General features: G+C 36.8%; 1 protein-coding gene and 1 long non-coding RNA gene across 3 annotated transcripts; both read left to right on the forward strand.

The window, feature by feature from the left end:
• The first annotated feature begins 1,386 nt into the window (after positions 1-1,386).
• LOC117344581 (lipoma-preferred partner homolog) lies at positions 1,387-15,739 on the forward strand. 2 transcript variants are annotated; one of them, XR_004536216.1, is made up of 11 exons: positions 1,387-1,621; positions 7,323-7,465; positions 7,696-8,336; positions 9,085-9,250; positions 9,894-9,995; positions 10,576-10,643; positions 11,571-11,618; positions 12,076-12,206; positions 14,346-14,466; positions 15,215-15,422; positions 15,489-15,739. XR_004536216.1 is itself a non-coding variant. In XM_033907372.1 (10 exons), exons 2-10 carry the CDS (start codon positions 7,336-7,338, stop codon positions 15,344-15,346), a joined length of 1,539 nt encoding a protein of 512 aa, XP_033763263.1. In that variant the 5' UTR covers positions 1,387-1,621; positions 7,323-7,335; the 3' UTR covers positions 15,347-15,739. The 2 variants fall into 2 exon arrangements, 1 of the variants encoding a protein (XP_033763263.1); XM_033907372.1 differs by having other exon boundaries at positions 15,215-15,739.
• Positions 15,740-16,011: 272 nt separating this feature from the next.
• LOC117344582 lies at positions 16,012-20,249 on the forward strand. Its single transcript, XR_004536217.1, has 2 exons — positions 16,012-17,441; positions 17,481-20,249. It is a non-coding gene; the product is annotated as an uncharacterized LOC117344582 (long non-coding RNA).
• The last annotated feature ends 2,015 nt before the right edge of the window (positions 20,250-22,264 follow it).

Genomic DNA, 22,264 nt, shown 5'->3' on the forward strand with positions numbered 1-22,264 from the left:
ATAATGTAGAAGATTCATATCCTGATGATGATGATGATGATGATGATGATGATGATGATGATGATGGAGATTGATGATGAGGATGATGATGATGGAGATTGATGATGATATACTTTAATTATGATGCTGAAGATGATGATTATCATACATGGATGATGATGAAATCAAGGTGATATTTTGATTGTATACATAATGTTGATGGTGTGTATGTGTGTGTGTGAGAGATTGTATGTATTTTTTGTTTATATGCAAAAAATGGTGAAAAATAAAAAATTACAAAAAAAATCAATCTAAGAGCACAATGAATATTAATACACACAGTACAACTACATGTTGTATTATGATCACTGAAGGTCAACCAACTGGTGTTACAGAAGCATCAATAAAGGAAATAATGTCCTATTATGAGCTGACTGGGCTCAGCGATAGACCACGTGACAATAAATGACGTGTGAAAAAATTTATCTTAAAACTCATCCTAAATCTGTATTAAAATTATTAGCAGTTACGTTATTTTCATGCATTCTTACGTACATAGATTTACAATATATACATATTTAGTAGATATTTGAGCTTACTCATTTTCTAATCAGTTTAATTTCAATCTTTTTCTTTTTAATTATAATTGAAAATTATTTAAAAATGTAATATGGTTTCTGCATAATACATTGAATTTTTCATTTATTTCATTTTCATTTCATTTAAGTTCAATAATATGTCGCCTATTCGATGAAACATTCTTGATTTAAGCTAAAATTGTATTAATTAACCGACGCGAAACATGGAAATGTTCTAGTATTTTTATTAACCTACAGAATGTATGCAAAGTATGAATATCTCTGTGTCATGGAAGCATGCCAACCTAATTAAAATCATATCTCTCATATTACACTATGTTATGGATGAGTGAAATGAGAGATATAATTTCAATTCGATTGGAAGTATGCATATTTTTGAAATTATCCGACGCGAAAAATTGGTATTAATGCATATTGGTGATTTAAACCGGCATGAAACATAAAAATTGTTCATATCTCAATGTCTTAAAATTAATATACATTTGTGTAGATCAATAATTATATTGTATGAGGAAGAATCACGCATTCATTTCATGACGTCGGACAGTGAATCTATAGCATCATCTCTCGTGTCGCTTTACTATAGAAATGGTTGACATGTCTCCTGATCAGTTATCTTTGACAGATAATTCACAGGAAATCGTGCCGTATACTCAAGTTTCATTTAATTTTCTCAGAAGCAAGAACAAATAACTTTTCGGTATAAGGGAGGTAACTCGTACTAAACGGGCACCTGCACAATGGGAGCGTACCGAATTCTTAAAATTCCTGAAGTGGGTATGTGTACAGATATAAATTGACATCCTTGATATGTGAGGCACTTACGTATAAACTTAACTGGAAACCAGTATTACAAGAGAAGGCACTTCGAGAACATCCGCAGGGGAGAGATTGACCGGATCTGACGTCACACATCCTTGCGTGCCATAAAAGGAATTTGTTTGCATCGGGGAAAGTGACAGTACACAGCCACCGTGACATTTGTGAGTTTCCCTTGGGAGAGGACGAACCCCTGCTTGTCAGCACCCCTCCCTTGATATAGTGTGAGTATTGACACGGACTGAAAAACTGACTCCTGTATGTGAATAATTGTGTTGAAATCGGGAGTGAATCATAAGAATAGACTTTGTTGTAGCACATGTATGTGTACATGTACAGTAGATTTAGAGTGTTATGATGTACAACTCCTGGGGGTGTGGCGGTGGCCGTGTCTGTAGTCACCTTTGTAGAGTGGTTTGTGTGTTGTCGGTCATTTTCGTTTGGCCTGTACTTTAAGTAAACATCCACTGTATTGTTATAAGCCCTTGATCGCATCGTGTCAGATAGGATTAACTTAGTATTTAACGCATCTATAATACTAATTCACGCCAAACGTTTCATTAGAAAGTGGCCATTATACACCTAGTCCGAGTTTCCTCCGGCCCTTACACCAGACAGGGACATTTTGACCAATAAATGTCTGTCGAACAGTCTGTAAGATGCATTGAATTTATAGGTGTCTGCTGTATACTATATATAGGGCCCCTACACCAGACATCTGTCTGTCAGATTGTCCAAGTCTGGTGTCAGGGCCCCTACACCAGACATCTATCTGTCAGAAGGTCCAAGTCTGGTGTCAGAGCCCCTACACCAGACATCTATCTGTCAGAATGTCCAAGTCAGGTGTCAGGGCCCCTACACCAGACATCTATCTATCAGAATGTCCAAGTCTAGTGTCAGAGCCCGTACACCAGACATCTATCTGTCAGAATGTCCAAGTCTGGTGTCAGGGTCCCCTACACCAGACATCTATCTGTCAGATTGTCCAAGTCTGGTGTCAGGGCCCCTACACCAGACATCTATCTGTCAGATTGTCCAAGTCTGGTGTCAGGGCCCCTACACCAGACATCTATCTGTCAGAATGTCCAAGTCTGGTGTCAGGGTCCCCTACACCAGACATCTATCTGTCAGAAGGTCCAAGTCTGGTGTCAGGGCCTCTACACCAGACATCTATCTGTCAGAATGTCCAAGTCCAGTGTCAGGGCCTCTACACCAGACATCTATCTGTCAGATTGTCCAAGTCTGGTGTCAGGGCCTCTACACCAGACATCTATCTGTCAGATTGTCCAAGTCTGGTGTCAGGGCCCCTACACCAGACATCTATCTGTCAGATTGTCCAAGTCTGGTGTCAGGGCCTCTACACCAGACATCTATCTGTCAGATTGTCCAAGTCTGGTGTCAGGGCCCCTACACCAGACATCTATCTGTCAGATTGTCCAAGTCTGGTGTCAGGGCCCCTACACCAGACATCTATCTGTCAGAATGTCCAAGTCTGGTGTCAGGGCCCCTACACCAGACATCTATCTGTCAGAATGTCCAAGTCTGGTGTCGGGGTCCCTACACCAGACATCTATCTGTTAGAATGTCCAAGTCTGGTGTCGGGGTCCCTACACCAGACATCTATCTGTTAGAATGTCCAAGTCTGTTGTCAGGGCCCCTACACCAGACATCTATCTGTCAGAATGTCCAAGTCCAGTGTCAGGGCCCCTACACCTGACATCTGTCTGTCAGATTGTCCAAGTCTGGTGTCAGGGCCTCTACACCAGACATCTATCTGTCAGAATGTCCAAGTCTGGTGTCAGGGCCCGTACACCAGACATATATCTGTCAGAATGTCCAAGTTGGTGTCAGGGCCCGTACACCAGACATCTATCTGTCAGAATGTCCAAGTCTGGTGTCAGGGCCCCTACACCAGACATCTATCTATCAGAATGTCCAAGTCCGGTGTTATGACCGGGTCCACGGGAAACTCTGGCTACAGTAAGCTACATTTCCCCTCCGGGAGATGTGGTAAAATGTGCTCTGAAATTTCTGAGTCAGGTTAAACAGGTTGAGTACATTCATTGTTTGTAACTGGGTATACTGTACCCCGTCTCAGTGTTTGTAAATGGGTATACTGCCCCCCTTCTCATAAACAGTGACACACATATGACTTACTTGTGCTGGGATACCTGACACATATACAGGGAATTGTGCAGATTTACACACATTAATGCCATGTTGTACGGTACAGGTGAGGGATAGCTGTAAACCCATATGCAGGACAATTGTCCATTTATGAGAATTTATGCATAATCTGTTTTTACAGCTATTGTCAAAATTTCCTGTATCTCCTCATATGATGAGGACATAAGACTAATAGAGGTTTTGTTATTTCCAATAATGCCTCTACTTTGGCTCATGCTCAGGACCTATGGCTATCTACAGCCTGTGGAGCTCCCTATCACTGTCGATAGGACAAGTCTAATCACAATGACACGATTTCGGTTATTCAACAGTTCAACAATTAAGTTGATTATATCATCAAAATTATTTTCAACCTGACAACCTATACCCAGCTGTTTTGAAGTTGCAACCCAAAACAATTGTTAGCCTTAAACAATCACACAATTGTGTAATTGTCATAAATTTTGTTGCACATACTATGTACCATCAATAATGTTGTGATGAACCTGTGTGACGGGGTTATTACAACTCATTGTTCATATTAGGATGGTCACATTGGTGTTCATGTGGGAAGAAAATCATCTATTATGTGTGTATCTTTGTGTGATGTAGACAGAGAAATCCTAATCGTCAAAGTCATGCATGTCAATTCTACGTTTGGCTACCTATATCTCTTTGGGAGAATAAACAGATCATCATATCAAGCTTATTTATTAGTTACAATGTTGATAAAGTTTTCATCTTGAAGTCAATTTAAACATGTTTCATAAAATATCATCTGGATTGAAGCTACTTGTTGATTTTATATACAATTCAACCAGTAGGACTACAATAATGGAAGGTTAGTTCAGAGACCTACGTACATAACCCATATTTTCCTTAAATTCAGGAAAATTTGTGTTGATTTTTCTTCAGTTTGGGAAAATAACACAAAATTGGTTAGGAGAAACGGCCTGCTTTTAGCTCATGGTAAGGATGTGGGAGTATATTTTTGTAATGTTTATGGTTATATGGAAAATATGTGGCTTAAAATGCAAGCACATTCCATGGGCATGTAATAAATTAGTGATACATTATGTGTGTTGTAGTGTGTCTCTGGGAAAATGTTTGATTGGGAATTATGGTGCATGCCATCATAAATGTTAAAAAGGCAGATTCTGCTCATTAAACATTTCATAGATCGACGACCAGTGCTGCTCATTTTTATAGATCGACAACCACTGCTGGAGGAAGTAAAATTTTCCTGCATACAAATCCATAAACAATAGTCCTATGTGTACCTACAGCAACGTCTGAATGAAATTTGTTGCCTCATTAAGTTTTGTGTAAGTTACATCACAATAGAATACATTTATATGTACTTCACATGCAGTTGATAGTTAGTGTTTGACGATTATGTTTCAAGTGTTCTGTACATTCTAATGCGGTAGTTATAATGCTGAAACTCCCACCGAACATTACTGCAACGTTGCCATTGTCTGGATGTAATACAATCATGTGTCACATTATTTATAATTAATGCGACTCCTGTCCTCCAGTACACTGTATATGTAAAATAGATACTGTTGAACCCGTAGGCCTGACTCTTTTAGGAGCCCCCATATCCAATTTAAGATATTTGATATCTTATGAAGAATTCCCAAAATTTGCAGTTTACTCTTGCAAATTTCCTTCTCAATTCCCTTTTTTTCTGAAATGACACAAAATTTAAATGGACCCATTGATCCAAGACAAAAGAGAATCTGGAAGCAGACTGAGGATTTATAAAAAAAAAAAGGAAATGGGTCGAAAAAATCTAACGTTTACCCTCACTAACTTAGGTTAATATACCTGCAAAATGATACCATATTTTGCCTGCAAAATGATAACATATTATTGGTATGTGATTTAGAATACATGGAATGTATTTACAGTCATATATTTACCATTGTATGGCACTGCCACTATATAACCCTACCAATTCAGTTGCGAGTTCACCAGCTTATGAACTGCCAACTGAAATTTGAATTTGAAAATTAAAAAAAAAAATCGCACAACAAATAAAAAATCGCAGATGGTAAATATAAGCATAGCGCGCTTCATGTTGAATTTGCCTCTGTCCAGTTGGCATTCATATTGACTATGAATGCCAACTGAAAGCCGTTCAATGCTTAAATGAATGTAGTCTTGATTATTAACATTTAACTAATGAGAGAAGGCAAAATGTAAACAACAAACCATGTTATATAATAGAAACCAATAAATGTCATTAGGATAAATATATATTATGTCTGGTTGTCTCAATACCTCACCAATTAACTTGAAAGTCGATATGTTACAAAATTAGAAAGATGTATATATATATAGTGTTTATATTTGGCTCTAAGAAGATGTGGAAATCTTGTAAGATTTGATTGACAGGACGTAGATATGTGATCTTTATGTAACAGTGATTCTCACTTTAATGTGTGTGTGTAGATATCAGATACCTATACACCAGCACATCTCTTAATTGACTTCAAGTTAGTTGGCAACAGCTTCATCTCCTTGGCAAGCATGCGCAGGAAGGTCTAAAGTTCACCAAGCTACAGCCAATTACGTGATACAATGTTTATATATTATATAACTTGGTTAGTACTAGTGTTTTCAATGAAAGTAACTTTTTTTTTATTTGATGTTGTCTTTGCCACCCACATGTTTGTTTATAGTAAGATTATAAATTAATCCCCCCACCGTCCTAAATGACCGAAGCCGTTGATGGGCCATTAAACCAAAACAAACAAATAATTGAAATGTATAGGTCTGTTCATGTGTTTGCTGCCTAAACTTCATTTTAAACTGTTATCAGTATAAACAGGTATTTTTTTTATTGGTTATGTAATTTAATTGCTATGTAATGGAAAATTTTTTATAGAATATTTTTTCTGACATCATGTTGGTAATTTCATATCAAATAATTTTGGCTACTGAGGGTACTTAGTTACCTGGTAAGTCTTTGGTAGCATTGGAGTCATCTGAGAGTCCTCTCACTTATGTTCTCATTCAGATATCCCTCATATCACATATATTCATGTACCCGTAATGCTTTGGTTTATTTTTGTAAAGTTCTTAAAATTTGACAATTTAAAAAACCTTCAAGTGTAAAAAATATTTTTCATATTAAAATAAAAAATGAAGGATGTTAAGGCTTTCAGAATATATTTTAAAGAAAAAGAAAGTTGGCAGTAACTCGTGAATATATTCATCTGCGCAATAAACTTGTGCTTTCTGATTCATAAGAAAAACACAAGTGTGGTCTTGCATATTTATATGGAGTAATGCCTGTGTCCATGAAAGTCTTACCAAAAAAAAATCAGCAAAGAATCCACCCACATTTATATATTTCTGTGTATTGTAGGTATAACATTACAGTAGCTGATGTTACAGCATTGCTCCATTAAAGCGCCAGCCATATTACCTCAGATGAAGATCAGAGGCGCATGGTTCAGCACTCCCTACCTATGTCAGTTTAATGTTTCGTGGGAAGCTGAAAAACGGGGAGGTCTCTGCCATCATGGTTGTGTCCTTGGACAAGACCTTACCCTAATTGTTCTGGATGGCATGTGATGGGTCTCTCGTATGTTGTCCAGTGAGTTGAGGTAGTCACTAACTACTACAAGGAGACTCCACCACAAAATGATCGTGACTGTTCATGGGGTGATAATCCCGTCCATTAAGGAAGTGAAAAGTTATGAAACATTATCAATAATAACAATTAAGGCATTATATTATGTGTTTCAGATTGACTAACAAAATGCACCAGGAACTTGAATATAACTTTGGCCAGATGGGTTTGTATGAGCAGTCATCTACCAGGAAGATGCCGCCAGCTGTCGCCCCCAAACCTCGCAGGAACAATGACGCACCAGCTCCATTCAGACCCGGTATTTCACTTACGTTACCAATAAACTTTTATCTGGTTAAAAAAGATGTTTCAAAATCATCTTGATAGCATGAAAATTGCCTTCAACTGTTAATATTTTCTGTTGTTTTTATTACAATTAATGATGTACTGTTTAAGTGAACCATATAATTTAACTTCAATATTTATACTATCTATACAAGTATTTATAATGATTACATCAAATCAACATTTTCTCATCTTTTTCTTCAGGAGCCAGTGCATACAGACAGTTTAATCCACCTGATGACGATTTTCCTCCACCTCCCCCACCTCAGACAGCCTACTCCGATGACATCCAGGGTTACCCTCCTCCACCTCCTCCCCCTCCGGACACTGCTAAAGATTACGACAGTCAAGAAGATTACATGCCACCCCCTCCCCAGGTCCCTCAGTCTCAGACTGGCATGTACGGACGTCAGTCCCCAGCCAATGTAGGATACAGTAGTGGAACTTCTCCTGGTAATACAGGATACAGTTCCGTGTCTTCCCCTGGATACAGTGGCCAGACTTCTCCAAGGTATGGTGGCCACACAGCACCTAGATATGCTCCCCAGTCACCTGACCGGTCGTCGGGACGTACATCATCGCCTGCCTACAACACCTCATATAGCCCTCCTAACAGGGAGGGACAGACTGAATACACCCAAGTGTTTCAGGGAGGTAGACAGTCCCCTAAACCCTACACCCTAAGGTCCACCTCCCCAGCCGGACGCACATCACCTTATGGCTCAAGTAACTATGCCAACCTGCCAGGATACTCCTCGGTAGGGCCCCCACAGCAACAGGAACCAGCTATCTATGCCAGACCTATCAGTACCAGCTCAGAGGGTTTCACACCATCCTACCACCAGGTATAGAACTAGGACAACGTCCAAAGAAATGTTCATGTACAGTCAAACTTTGTTTTCTCAAACTCTTCTAACTGGAAAACCTTGCTTAACTGGATGTAAAAATTCAGTCCCAATGATAGAAATTATGATAGGATATATATAAGTTAGTGAAGTTCGACTACTGGGTATATAAAATCGTGCTGAGATGAAGACCTATGAAATTTGTTTAAATGACTAACCTTGATGAAATTTTAAGGTTACAGGATTTGTTTCTTAATGTCAAAATCTGATGGCTATGCTTTTTCACATGTATCAATTTCTGAAAAGAAAGATGAATAAATTTGGATTGAAGACTTTACTTGACAAGTTGCAGACCTGCTGAGCGATAGAGGCCTGATGGTGTGGTATCATTTCCATGGAATAGTGAATATTGCAATTTGAATTGAATTTAAATTTGAATTCTGTAGCAGTGTATATATGTATACAGGGCATCCAGTAGACCTTGAGAGTATGTTTTTGACTCCTATAAAAGATATTGAACTCTTGGGTTTTAACGGACATGTGTATTTGCCATGTGTATTTGCCATGTTTCAACTCTTCAGATTTCTAAGAAATAGTTATTTGACTTCTGACATTACTGAAAATCAAGGTCAACTGGATGTCTTGGTAGAGTATATAATGGGAAATAAAAAAAAGTTCATTATAGATTTTACAGGGTCCTGTATAGACAAGAAAAGATGCATATGTTTATGTAGCTTTTGTATGACAGGTTGTCGTGGAAGATGACCGACCACTGCCCGGCCCTCAGGTCCCAGCAGGCAAGAGCTCACCTGTCAGCCCTACTCAACCTTCAAGTGGAAAAGAAGCTGAAGTTGATGCATTGACCAATCTTCTTATGGCTAACATGGAGTCTACGAAGGAACCAGATTACTTTGGTAGGCTGCATCTAATTATAGTATATCAGGGTATCATGTTTAATGACAGGTGTAAAGTTTGCTAAAATAAATTTTTGGCTAAATAAAGTTACTTGTTTCCTTTTCTATTTAGTGTTTTAGTGCAGATTGATTGAAAGATGATCATTCTTGAATTATCTTTTTCAAATAATGTTATGTCAGGAATATTTTAAGTGGATTATCTGAATAGATGTTTATAAATGAAAAACATCTTGTTTATAGATATCCTTTTATGTTCATGAAATGTAAATCACTTTTCCAAATCAGTGGATTATGCAAAACAAAAAACAAAAAAACCTAGATTGAGTCTCTTTTTCTGAATTTATTAAAATATTTATAACAGTGCCATTTTTCCTACAAGAAAAATATTCTGTTGCTTATATTAATTGTTCTTTTGATTTGAGTTAAAAGTGTTAAGTATCCCAAAACAGGATAACGATGAATGTAGTTTAACCCTAGTGACATTTTATAATGCGTGGCCAATCCACTGAACATTATACAGGCAAAGAGACCTTTGTATGGTAAGTAAATATCTTACCCCATACCTGGTTATGGGTAGTTTGGATGGGATACACAGTGGTAAACATCTTTTATATTGACTCTATTGATATGTTTGATGTTGTAGGAATGTGCAGTAGGTGTAGTAAGAAGGTGATGGGTGAGAACAATGCCTGTACAACCAACGACCAGGTGTATCACATCGCTTGTTTTACCTGTCTTGGTTGTGGTGAGTATTTGTCTGGAGTTATGTCCCCTTGACCAGGAACACCAGGGGGGGTCTTCATTTATGCATTGCCTGTTTTCAAATGTAGTATATATTGACTGACCTACAGATTTTAATGCTGACATTGAAAGTCTTTATCATGGCTTGTCTGAAAAAAACATAAAATCTACAACTGAATTCTTATTTTATAAACGAATAATTTTGGTTCATCCGGTCCAACTGTTTGGACAACGATAACGAAAACTGCCCCGGACTTGTCTCTGGCTGCTTAGCAGCAGTGTACTAATTAGTATAATTAATTATTAATTTGTCAGATCTTAGCCTAAAGAGTTTTGATGAGGATTATAATAAAAAAGTATATATTGTAGTTCTATTGTTTATAGCAAAACAGGGTTACTATAATACAATTAGAAGTCTTACTTTAATGTAAGGTCAGTTTGTCTCGCACTTTGTGATCATTAGCTTTATCTTGGTTTTAGCAAATCTCCTTAGATCTGTTTTTTTTTACACATATTTGAGTATGTTTTGATGATATTGTGTATATTTTTAAATCAAATTTGTTTTGATAATTTACGTTTGACAGGGACAATGCTGAGAGGGAAATCCTTCTACTCTATGGACAGTAAACCCTACTGTGAAACCTGTTACCTGGTAGGTCAGAACTCTTATTACCATATTTATCCTCAAATAAGCCCCCTATCTTAGTGTTAAAGTTTGCCATATTTATCCTCAAATAAGCCCTCTCCCTTTGTGTTAAAGTTTGCCATATTTATCCTCAAATAAGCCCCCTCCCTTAGTGTTAAAGTTTGCCATATTTATCCTCAAATAAGCCCTCTCCCTTTGTGTTAAAGTTTGCCATATTTATCCTCAAATAAGCCCCCTATCTTAGTGTTAAAGTTTGCCATATTTATCCTCAAATAAGCCCCCTCCCTTAGTGTTAAAGTTTGCCATATTTATCCTCAAATAAGCCCCCCTCCTTTAGTGTTAAAGTTTGCCATATTTATCCTCAAATAAGCCCCCTCCCTTAGTGTTAAAGTTTGCCATATTTATCCTCAAATAAGCCCCCTCCCTTTGTGTTAAATTTGCCATATTTATCCTCAAATAAGCCCCCTCCCTTAGTGTTAAAGTTTGCCATATTTATCCTCAATTACAATATTTTGTAAGCCCCCTCTGCTTTGATTTCACCTGAATCTATGAGACTGAACATTTTTGTCACTCTGTAAATGAAATATTCTACCACAAAACTTTGTTGATGTAAAAGTTAAGTATTCAAGATTGAGGATGTATAAAACACATTTAGCTTGTGTTTTTGAGATTGATGATTCTGCAAAAGGAAATAGGGAGATTATTTGATGGAGGGGGCTTGCCGTTTATTTGCAGATTAAGTATAGCCTCAGTACTTATGTTATGGCCAAAACATCTAACAGCTTACCAGGTGTGTCAGTAATGGCCATAGTTAATTGAGTGTGAACTGATTGATTTTCACCAGAATCTTTGAGACTGGAAAATTTGTGTAACTCTACAAATGTAATAAACTACCACAAAACTGATAATCTTTATTAAACACATTTATTTCAGAATACATTAGAGAGATGTTCTGTATGTTCCAAGCCAGTCACAGACCGTGTAAGTAACCTTGTTAAATCTACAGGTAATGGGTATTTACATGTTTCAATGCCATCATGACAGGAGAATATTACTCAAGTTTTTCAAAGAATTTTTTTCAAGGGGTCTTATAGGTTGCGTCCCTGTCCCTCTATCTGTCCGTCCACTCAGTTTTCTGCATTTGTCTCAGCCATGCTTCAAGTTATGTTAGTGAAAGTTGGTATGTAGCATAAGTATGAGTAGCTACAGATCATGTTCCAGTTTCAGGGTTTTGGGGTCAAGGTCAAAGTCATTATTACTATTTTTAACATGGGCCGCTTTAACAACACCCAGCTTGTTAATAACAAAGCTCATAAAAGACTGCTTTGTTTCAGATACTGATTTGATATTAATAAAATTCAAAATTTATGGAAAATTAAATCTCAACACTTTTAAGTAATTTGATACCATAATAATGGTGATAGAATTTATGTTACAGCTGCTGAGAGCTACGGGTAAACCCTATCACCCTGGCTGTTTTACCTGTGTCGTTTGTGGAAAGAGTCTAGATGGAATACCATTTACTGTGGACGCCACCAACCAAATTCACTGCATAGAGGACTTCCACAAGTAAGTTAACATTGATCCACAAGTAAGTTAATATTGATCCACAACTCAGTTAACATGGATCCACGATTAAGTTAACATTGATCCACAACTCAGTTAACATTGATCCACAAGTAAGTTAACATTGATCCACAAGTAAGTTATCATTGATCCACAACTCAGTTAACATTGATCCACAAGTCAGTTAACATCGATCCACAAGTAAGTTAACATTGATCCACAAGTAAGTTAACATTGATCCACAAGTAAGTTAACATTGATCCACAAGTTAGTTAACATTGATCCACAACTCAGTTAACATTGATCCACAAGTTAGTTAACATTGATCCACAACTCAGTTTACATTGATCCACAAGTAAGTTCACATTGATCCACAAGTAAGTTAACATTGATCCACAAGTAAGTTCATATCGATCCACAAGTAAGTTAACATTGATCCACAAGTAAGTTAACATTGATCCACAAGTAAGTTAACATTGATCCACAAGTTAGTTAACATTGATCCACAACTCAGTTAACATTGATCCACAAGTTAGTTAACATTGATCCACAACTCAGTTTACATTGATCCACAAGTAAGTTCACATTGATCCACAAGTAAGTTAACATTGATCCACAAGTAAGTTCATATCGATCCACAAGTAAGTTAACATTGATCCACAAGTAAGTTAACATTGATCATCAAGTAAGGTAACATTGATCCACAAGTAAGTTAACATTGATCCACAAGTAAGTTAACATTGATCCACGAGTAAGTTAACATTGATCCACAACTCAGTTAACATGGATCCACGATTAAGTTAACATTGATCCACAACTCAGTTAACATTGATCCACAAGTGAGTTCACATTGATCCACAAGTAAGTTATCATTGATCCACAACTCAGTTAACATTGATCCACAAGTCAGTTAACATCGATCCACAAGTAAGTTAACATTGATCCACAAGTAAGTTAACATTGATCCACAAGTAAGTTAACATTGATCCACAAGTTAGTTAACATTGATCCACAACTCAGTTAACATTGATCCACAAGTTAGTTAACATTGATCCACAAGTAAGTTCACATTGATCCACAAGTAAGTTAACATTGATCCACAAGTAAGTTCATATCGATCCACAAGTAAGTTAACATTGATCCACAAGTAAGTTCATATCGATCCACAAGTAAGTTAACATTGATCCACAAGTAAGTTAACATTGATCCTCAAGTAAGGTAACATTGATCCACAAGTAAGTTAACATTGATCCACAAGTAAGTTAACATTGATCCACAAGTAAGTTAACATTGATCCACAATAAGTTAACATTGATCCACAAGTAAGTTCATATCGATCCACAAGTAAGTTAACATTGATCCACTAGTTAGTTAACATTGATCCACAAGTAAGTTAACATTGATCCACAAGTAAGTTAACATTGATCCACAAGTAAGTTAACATTGATCCACAAGAAAGTTAACATTGATCCACAAGTGAGTTAACATTGATCCACAAGTAAGTTAACATTGATCCACAACTCAGTTAACATTGATCCACAATAAGTTAACATTGATCCACAAGTAAGTTAACATTGATCCACAAGTGAGTTCACATCGATCCACAAGTGAGTTAACATTGATCCACAAGTAAGTTAACATTGATCCACAAGTAAGTTAACATTGATCTAAAGTATGTTTATCAATGTTGTGGGCAATTCTTTTGCTGTTTTTTCCCCCTCGAACAGTCAGTCATTTTTTCGGTGCAGTCTCTTTGTAGTAGCTGGTGGCTATCTAAGTGATTATCTCATGAGAGGCCTTTTGCCTGCTATCCAGAGCAATTGTGGTACAATATTTTGTCTAAGGACACAACCACAATAGCACAAGACAATCCAATAACATCAGCTTCTGTTAGAAACTTGATCATTGTGTTCATATTTGTATGCTGTTGGAATATGCGATGCCTGGCTTGCATCTATCACATACTACATACTCTATTAGATGACAACTTCCTATTGAAACATAACATTCCTTATCTTGTTCATATACATGTATATAACAGAGGAGATTCAGATGATTTGTCTGATCTATCATTAGTATTCAAATAAACGATTTGTAGATAAAAATTTCCAAATATTCAATTATTGTGGTTCCTTTTTCCAGAAAATTTGCTCCACGCTGCTGTGTGTGTCAGCTGCCTATTATGCCAGATGTAGGACTGGAGGAGACTGTGAGAGTGGTCGCTATGGACAGGAGTTTCCATGTCCAATGTTATCGTTGTGAGGTAGGTAGTGGTCACTATGGTTTCCATGTCCAATGTTATCGTTGTGAGGTAGGTAGTGGTCGCTATGGACAGGAGTTTCCATGTCCAATGTTATCATTGTGAGGTAGGTAGTGGTCACTATGGTTTCCATGTCCAATGTTATCGTTGTGAGGTAGGTAGTAGTCGCTATGGACAGGAGTCTCCATGTCCAATGTTATCGTTGTGAGGTAGGTAGTAGTCGCTATGGACAGGAGTTTCCATGTCCAATGATATGATTGTGAGGTAGGTAGTGGTCGCTATGGACAGGAGTTTCCATGTCCAATGATATGATTGTGAGGTAGGTAGTGGTCGCTATGGACAGACGTTTCCATGTCCAATGATATGATTGTGAGGTAGGTAGTAGTCGCTATGGACAGGAGTTTCCATGTCCAATGATATGATTGTGTGGTAGGTAGAAGTCGCTATGGACAGACGTTTCTTTGTCCAATGTTATGGTTGTGATTTAGGTAGTGGTCACTATGGACAGATGTTTCTTTGTCCAATGATATCCTTGTAAGGTAGGTAGTGGTCGCTATTGACAGAAATCTCCATGTCCAATGTTACAAAATCTTTCACCCCTTGGAAGAGGGAGAAGATTCTTAAGTTGACAAACACCAGGCCAGATTTCCAGAGTAGTTGGCAGATTAAGAATCTTACCCCAAAGTTTGTGAATATTTCTCTGATCTAAAGGACATCTGTCCATATTTTATTGACATTTCCTTGTTTGTAGGACTGTGGTTTGCTGTTGTCATCTGAGGCAGAGGGTCGGGGATGCTACCCACTTGATGAACACATACTGTGCAAGAACTGCAATGCCAAACGGATACAGAACATGACAACTAAGATGACCACAGAGTTATAACTGGCTGGACATCTGATGACCACAGACTTATAACTGGCTGGACATCTGATGACCACAGACTTATAACCGGCTGGACATCTGATGACCACAGACTTATAACCGGCTGGACATCTGATAACCACAGACTTATAACCGGCTGGACATCTGATGACTTACAAAGAATATCTATGAGAAATGGACAAAAATCATGAGTGCATGAACAAAATTGATGTAAATGGACTTTGTCCTTTTGTCACCTTGACGGCATATGTGTAATATATTCTATTGTGACAGCAAACAAACAATATTTTTTTCATAATGGGAAGAAGGACTGAGGTCACAATGATAAAAATTTAACAATATTATGACAAAGTTTTGTAGAGTTATGTTAGAAGTTAATGGTAAATATACTCATGATGCCATGTGTTGAACACATCTATAATACGCAAAGTTGTAATAAGAATTTGTCACTGGAAAGTCATGGCAGTGTATTTTTCTAACATACCGTTAACAACTGTACAGTATACTGTAAAAGTGGAAATATTCGCGGTGTGGAAATTTTCCCTTATTTCGCTATCAGTAAATCTCCGCGAAAATTTCCACACGCGAATATATTAACACATAAAAATACTAAATATAAAAGATACAAGTTAGCGCAAAAATATCTTGACGGCGCGAAAATATCCCCTCTTTTGTATCTATTCCTGTTAATGCAGTTAATGGCGAGTGTCTTACACCAGGGTTCAAGATGTTAATATTTACACTGATCTAGTTAAAGATTATATTTATCATGAATCAAAAACTTAAACAAGATATTGATATTTACACTGATCTAGTTAAAGATTCTATTTATCATGAAACAAAAATTTAAACAAGATATTGATATTTACACTGATCTAGTTCAAGATTCTATTTGTCTTGAAACAAAAACTTAAACAAGATATTGATATTTACGCTGATTTAATTTAAGATTCTATTTATCATTAAACAAAAATTTAAACAAGATATTGATATTAACACTGATCTAGTTTAGAATTCTATTTATCATATGAGACAAAAACTTAAACAGGATATTGAAATTTACACTAGTTTCAGATTCTATTTATTATATGAAACAAACATTTAAACAAGACATCGTATTGGTATTTGCACTAGTTGAAGATTCTATATATGATCTGAATATTGAAACAAGTTTCTTCTGTTCCGAATATACACTTTTTCAGTACAGTATTCCAATTATTCCATAAGACAATCCTTCAGATTTACTTCAGATTTGAAAAGAATATACGTCATTTGAAGATCTCAAAAACTAATAATTTAAAATGAACTACTGTAAAGATAACCAAATACCCAATAGTGCTACATTTGTCAAAAAGTAGTTAGATAATATTGGCCATAATAGCGGGCTCCGGTTGCCTGTTTTTCATGTGACCAGTCAGAAGTTTTTGTAGACTAGTCAAAAATCTGCCACTTTAATGTACAACTACTGCTTTCTTCAGTATGCGATAATGGCAGTGTTCTACTAGCTGTGCAGACTCTGCTCCATTTTTATTTTTCTTTGCATTTATTTTTGTGTATTTTTTTTAGATGGTACCATTTTGCTTTTGTTAATGTACTCACTGCAATTTAATTTTACCTTATTTATAGTGCTTTTCTTAATCCTTCATATTAGCTCACCTGTTTTAGGAATCAGAGGTTGGGATTGCCATAAGTTTTACGTTGAACCTGACTTCACCGACACTGTATGGGACAGAGTGGATGTGACAGATATGATAGTGTGTCGATAAAGTCAGTGGTCGGTAAAGTCAGTGTTGGCAGTAATATTAGGGCATGTCACCGTTCTGGTGGACAGGGTCAGATATTACAGGATGTTGGTAAAGTAAGTATTGGCAGTAATAGTAGGGCATGTCACCGTTCTGGTGGACAGGGTCAGATGTTACAAGATGTTGGTAAAGTCTATGTTGGCAATGACAGTGGAATCGTGTCACCGTTCTGGTGGATAGGGTCAGATGTTACAGGATATCAGTAAAGTCAGGCTCGACAAGGACATTGGAGAATATTACCGATTTGATGGATATTGTTGGATGTTAGAGGATGTCATTTAAGTCAGTGGTCGGTAAAGACAGGTTTCATTGTATATGTTATTGGGAGCAAGCATTGTATTTCCTTCTGTATTTGTACTAATATGCTGAATGGTGGTGATTGTGGATCCCTGGGGCTCCAATATTAATGCAGTACAATCAGAATTTTTTTGTTTTATTCTGTGAAATCTCTTAATTAAATTACTGAAATCTATGACTGTCATTTCAGTATTTGTAATATAATACTTTTATTTCACATGGAGGTTCCTGCATGAGAATAAAATATTGTTGGAAAGAGTTCAAAAGGACATGTTTTCCTTTCAAATTATGATGAATTTTAGATTTTTTCTGGCAAATTTTCCAGGTTGATATCTCAGAGCAGATAATCAATTTATCTACTACATGTAAGAGAATCATGGAGATTTCTGGGGTCCTTTTGGATATTGCTACTTTCCTTTTTTTCTTTAAATAGGTGAGCTATATATTTATCTGTTGTTGTTCTACAACTCTCGTTATTTATTGCAATTGTATTCTGATCTGTTGAATTTTTGTATCACTCTGTATCTGTACTTATTTGTTCTTTGTTAATATATCTGTATTATTTGACAAGGTTTCTTTAACTACAATTATGCATTTATGTTGAGCAATATACTATATTCTATACAAATGTATAACCTGTGTAGCGTTTGGATTTATACAGAATAGGCAGGTGCCCTTTTTATACAGGTTTACATATATGTTATTCACTGTCTATGTCCAATGTACTAAATAATTGTAAATGCACCAAATTGTCACACAGTTGTGCATTAGGAATATATGTACAGTATTACAAAATAATAAAACAAAGCTTTAATTAATCAACACATCATAATTTAGCAATGTTTGAAGTGGAAACAATTTCAACATTTACATTGTATAGGATATTGAGTTAAGGACTGGTTTATGTTTCTGAATTATATTCTAGAAATCATTCTCCTAGGGTACTAAGTATTTCATTTCATCAGTGATGATCTTAAATATCAAAACAAAGAAACCTGTTAAATATGGAAGTGTTCGTCTTGAGAAATGATTCTCCTAGGGTACTAAGTATTTCATTTCATCAGTGATAATCTTAAATATCAAAACAAAGAAACCTGTTAAATATGAAAGTGTTAGTCTTGAGAACTGAGACCAGTACCAGGTAATTGAGAATTGAGATTTTCAAATGATAATAGATTGTATTGCAATAACTAGTAAGAGAAAGCCTAATCCTTTTTGCTCTGACATCTTCCTCATTATTATCCCCAACTGGTGAAACTGGACAGGCTACAGGTTTCCTCTCCCTTCACTTGTATTTACGCACCTAATGTCAAAATTTGTCGGCACTCTATGGGCTTCATTCCTTAAGGGATGTTGATCAAACTTTACACAATTGTAAAGGACCACATTTTCTTGGACAAGTTCGAGTTACAGGGTTTTTGGGTCAAGGTCACAACAACTGTTTTTAGCGGGGGCCAGTAGGGGACATGTATTGCTTTAGCAATACCCAGTACGCTTGTTTATTTTGTTGTATTTGAATTTCAGTTTGTTTGGTTTTTTTTCATTCTGGTTACTTTTTTCTTACAAATTTTCAAGTACATTAACATTGATAAATTAACAGGAATTGCATACGTTCCATACAATGTAATGTTTGTATATGTGGCTCCTTGTAGAATTTGCTCTGTTGTTCCATGACGCCAGAAATGAAATTGGTGCAGGTGAAAATATTGGATTTTTAAAATTAAATGTATATTGGTACACCTGCAAGATCAATTTTACCAGCAAGACTGGGTATATACTGATTGAAAGGCTGCAGGACAATTAAGACTAAATTATTCTATCTTGTACATCAATATATATTAAGTAAATTATTTGTAAAATAACAAAACAAAAACAAAAATATTTCATTTATATGAAAAAAGAAACAAAAATAGAAAAAAGTTTTTGTATTTTATAAATATGATCAACTGGAAATAGATCTGAGTATTGATATTGCCCCTCTGTCACCTGATTTGATTAGATTTCAGGAAATAGAATTGGTCCAACATCAAGTCATCTCTGTCACCATCTGTTGTAAACGTTATCCTCAGTTACCTCCCCTTCCTTCCTTATAAAGTAGAGAAATTCTTGACTTGTTGTGTTAGTTGTTCCAATGAAACCATTCCAATCACAGTCGAAAATGGCATAAGTAACTGAGTATCTGAGAGAAGCTTGACATTACATTGATCACAATATAGTAGTTGGTTATAGGATGTGGTAGTGAGCAGAGCGTATGTGTTTGGTGGGAGGGGAGTGATGGAGGGAGGGGGACCATAAATTTTGGAGAAATGAGGCCACAAGCTCTGTACTCTCCCATGTTTAGTAATGTTAACCTTCTTATGACTCGGAGTGTTTCACAGCAACTCGAGAAATAATTTGGGATCAGTTAGCAACAAATATTAACGTAAAGGTGGTCAGTATACACAGGTAGCAATATGAAATTATAGAAGAAGAAAAATAACCCAGGGTACCGGGGATTTTATAAATGCGGTATTTTTGTATAGGTTCAATGGACTTCCTTTATGGGGGGTACTTTTCAATTTCTTTGATTCGAAAAGTTATGGGGATCCTTTTCAATTTTCATGCTTCAAAAGGTATGCTAGGGACAGCTTCAATGCAAACTTTGCAAATGCAATATAGGATGTTAATTGTATTCCAGACAGATAGCTTTGTTAGACAGAGTTATATCTCTGTATGAGGTTGGCTTACCGTCACATTACAACACGTAATCTGAGAGTATCTGCTACAACGAGCTGTTTATGTTGTCAATAAATAGTGTAATCATATCACTGTCTTGTTTTACTTGTATCATTCTTCTGTTGAAAGATATTAAACTTACTTTACAGCAGTGATGAAACTAGTGCTATCACATAACTGCCTCGATCTACCATGTACATGTAACAAGGCCACGTGACAAATATGACACATGTAATGACACTATTGTGATGTCACAAAATAATTTATGGCGTCACAATTGCAAGATTGAGTCGATTGAGAGAAAAACATACTGTCCAAGTCTTATTTTGCTGGTCTTATATAGCAATTAATTTTGAAAGTTTTCACTTCTACTCTCATAAATACAAGTTATGTGATCAACAGATTCTTACACTCGTCATGTCATATGGAATTTATCTTGTTCAAAAGTTTTATATTTAAGAGTCTTGGCATATAATATTATTCAGCTTGTTTAATAATTTCCTGATGACATCGCCATTCATGTAACATGCTCTATATAAAACATATTAGCACTGGTCCTTTTTGGGGCCGCGGTGGCAGAGTAGTTAAGGTGTCCCGACACTTTATCACTAGCCCTCCACCCCCGCAGTGGCAGAGTAGTTCAGGTGTCCCAACACTTTATCACTAGCCCTCCACCCCCGCAGTGGCAGAGTAGTTAAGGTGTCCCGACACTTTATCACTAGCCCTCCACCCCCGCAGTGGCAGAGTAGTTAAGGTGTCCCGACACTTTATCACTAGCCCTCCACCCCCGCAGTGGCAGAGTAGTTAAGGTGTCCCAACACTTTATCACTAGCCCTCTACCTCTGGGTTGCGAGTTCGAAACCTACTTGGGCAGTTGCCAGGTATTGACCGTAGGCCGGTGGTTTTTCCCTGCATACTCCGGCTTTCCTCCACCTCCAAAACCTGGCACGTCCTTAAATGACCCTGGCTGTTAATAGGACAATAAACAAAATAAACCAAACCATTTTTAGCTCACCAGGATGCAGTCCAGGGGAAATATTGATATACCCATGTGTCAGCATCCCTATACAGCTAGATAAGGATACAGCTTTCAGCATCCCTATACAGCTAGATTAAAGTTTATATAAAACAGTGTTGTGTCATTACTGATAAGGATACAGCTTAGGTATTTGACCAGTGTGTTTCTTGTGACAAGACATTTCCATTGCTACTGTATTTGTAGACCTGCTGACCTTGGCCGTGACCTTTGACCTACTTTCAAATAACTTCAACCTTGGTCACAGTTTATTTACCACTGGTCACAGTTTATTTACCATATGAGATAGGATTTTCATATTTGAGGTGTGTTCCCCATCACAAGACTTTTCCATTGGTACTTGCAGACCTGCTGTTCTTGACTGTGACTTTTGACCTACTTTTAAAAAACTTAAACCTTGGCCACAGTATATTAACTGTACAAGGCAGAGATTTCATAGGTGTGTCTTTGTTACAAGACCATTCTGTAAATGGTATTATATTTGTGGACCTGCTGACCTTAACTGATTTTTAAAAAATACTTCTAAATTTTCAACCCATTTGGTGAGCTGTATTGTCTTCTGACAAGTCTGATGGCGATATAAGACCCACCTGCGTGGTAAAATCTGAATGTGATATCCGCTGTCATTTGACCACCCCAATGATGGTAATCTTGCTGAAAGATAATACATAAGTCAAGAGGTTTGTATTGTCTGTTCTTTTATGCAGACAAACTGGTTTGTCTGTTTTTAATGTGATATGCAGATCTTGAGAATCATCGTCACGGCTTGTCTGAAAACAACATAAAATCACCAGGCCTATCCTTATTTCATAAAGGAAGAACTCTGGTCCAATAGTTTGTACCATGATAAATGAAAACAACCCTGGTTCAAAGGATGGGTGAGCCTACCAGGTATGCTATGAACACCTCTACTTATCTAGTATGGCTCGGTTGGTTTTTATCAAATTTGGTACAAAGCTTCCTTGAGGGATGAGAAATCAAACTTCATATAAACAGTGGTGAGGGCCTGAGGAGTAGGGGCCATATTGTAGAGAGCATTGTGATCCCAACCCCTGGAGTATCGAGGAT

Source organism: Pecten maximus, chromosome 16, assembly GCF_902652985.1.
Source record: "Pecten maximus chromosome 16, xPecMax1.1, whole genome shotgun sequence".
NCBI classification, from domain to species: Eukaryota; Metazoa; Mollusca; class Bivalvia; order Pectinida; family Pectinidae; genus Pecten; species Pecten maximus.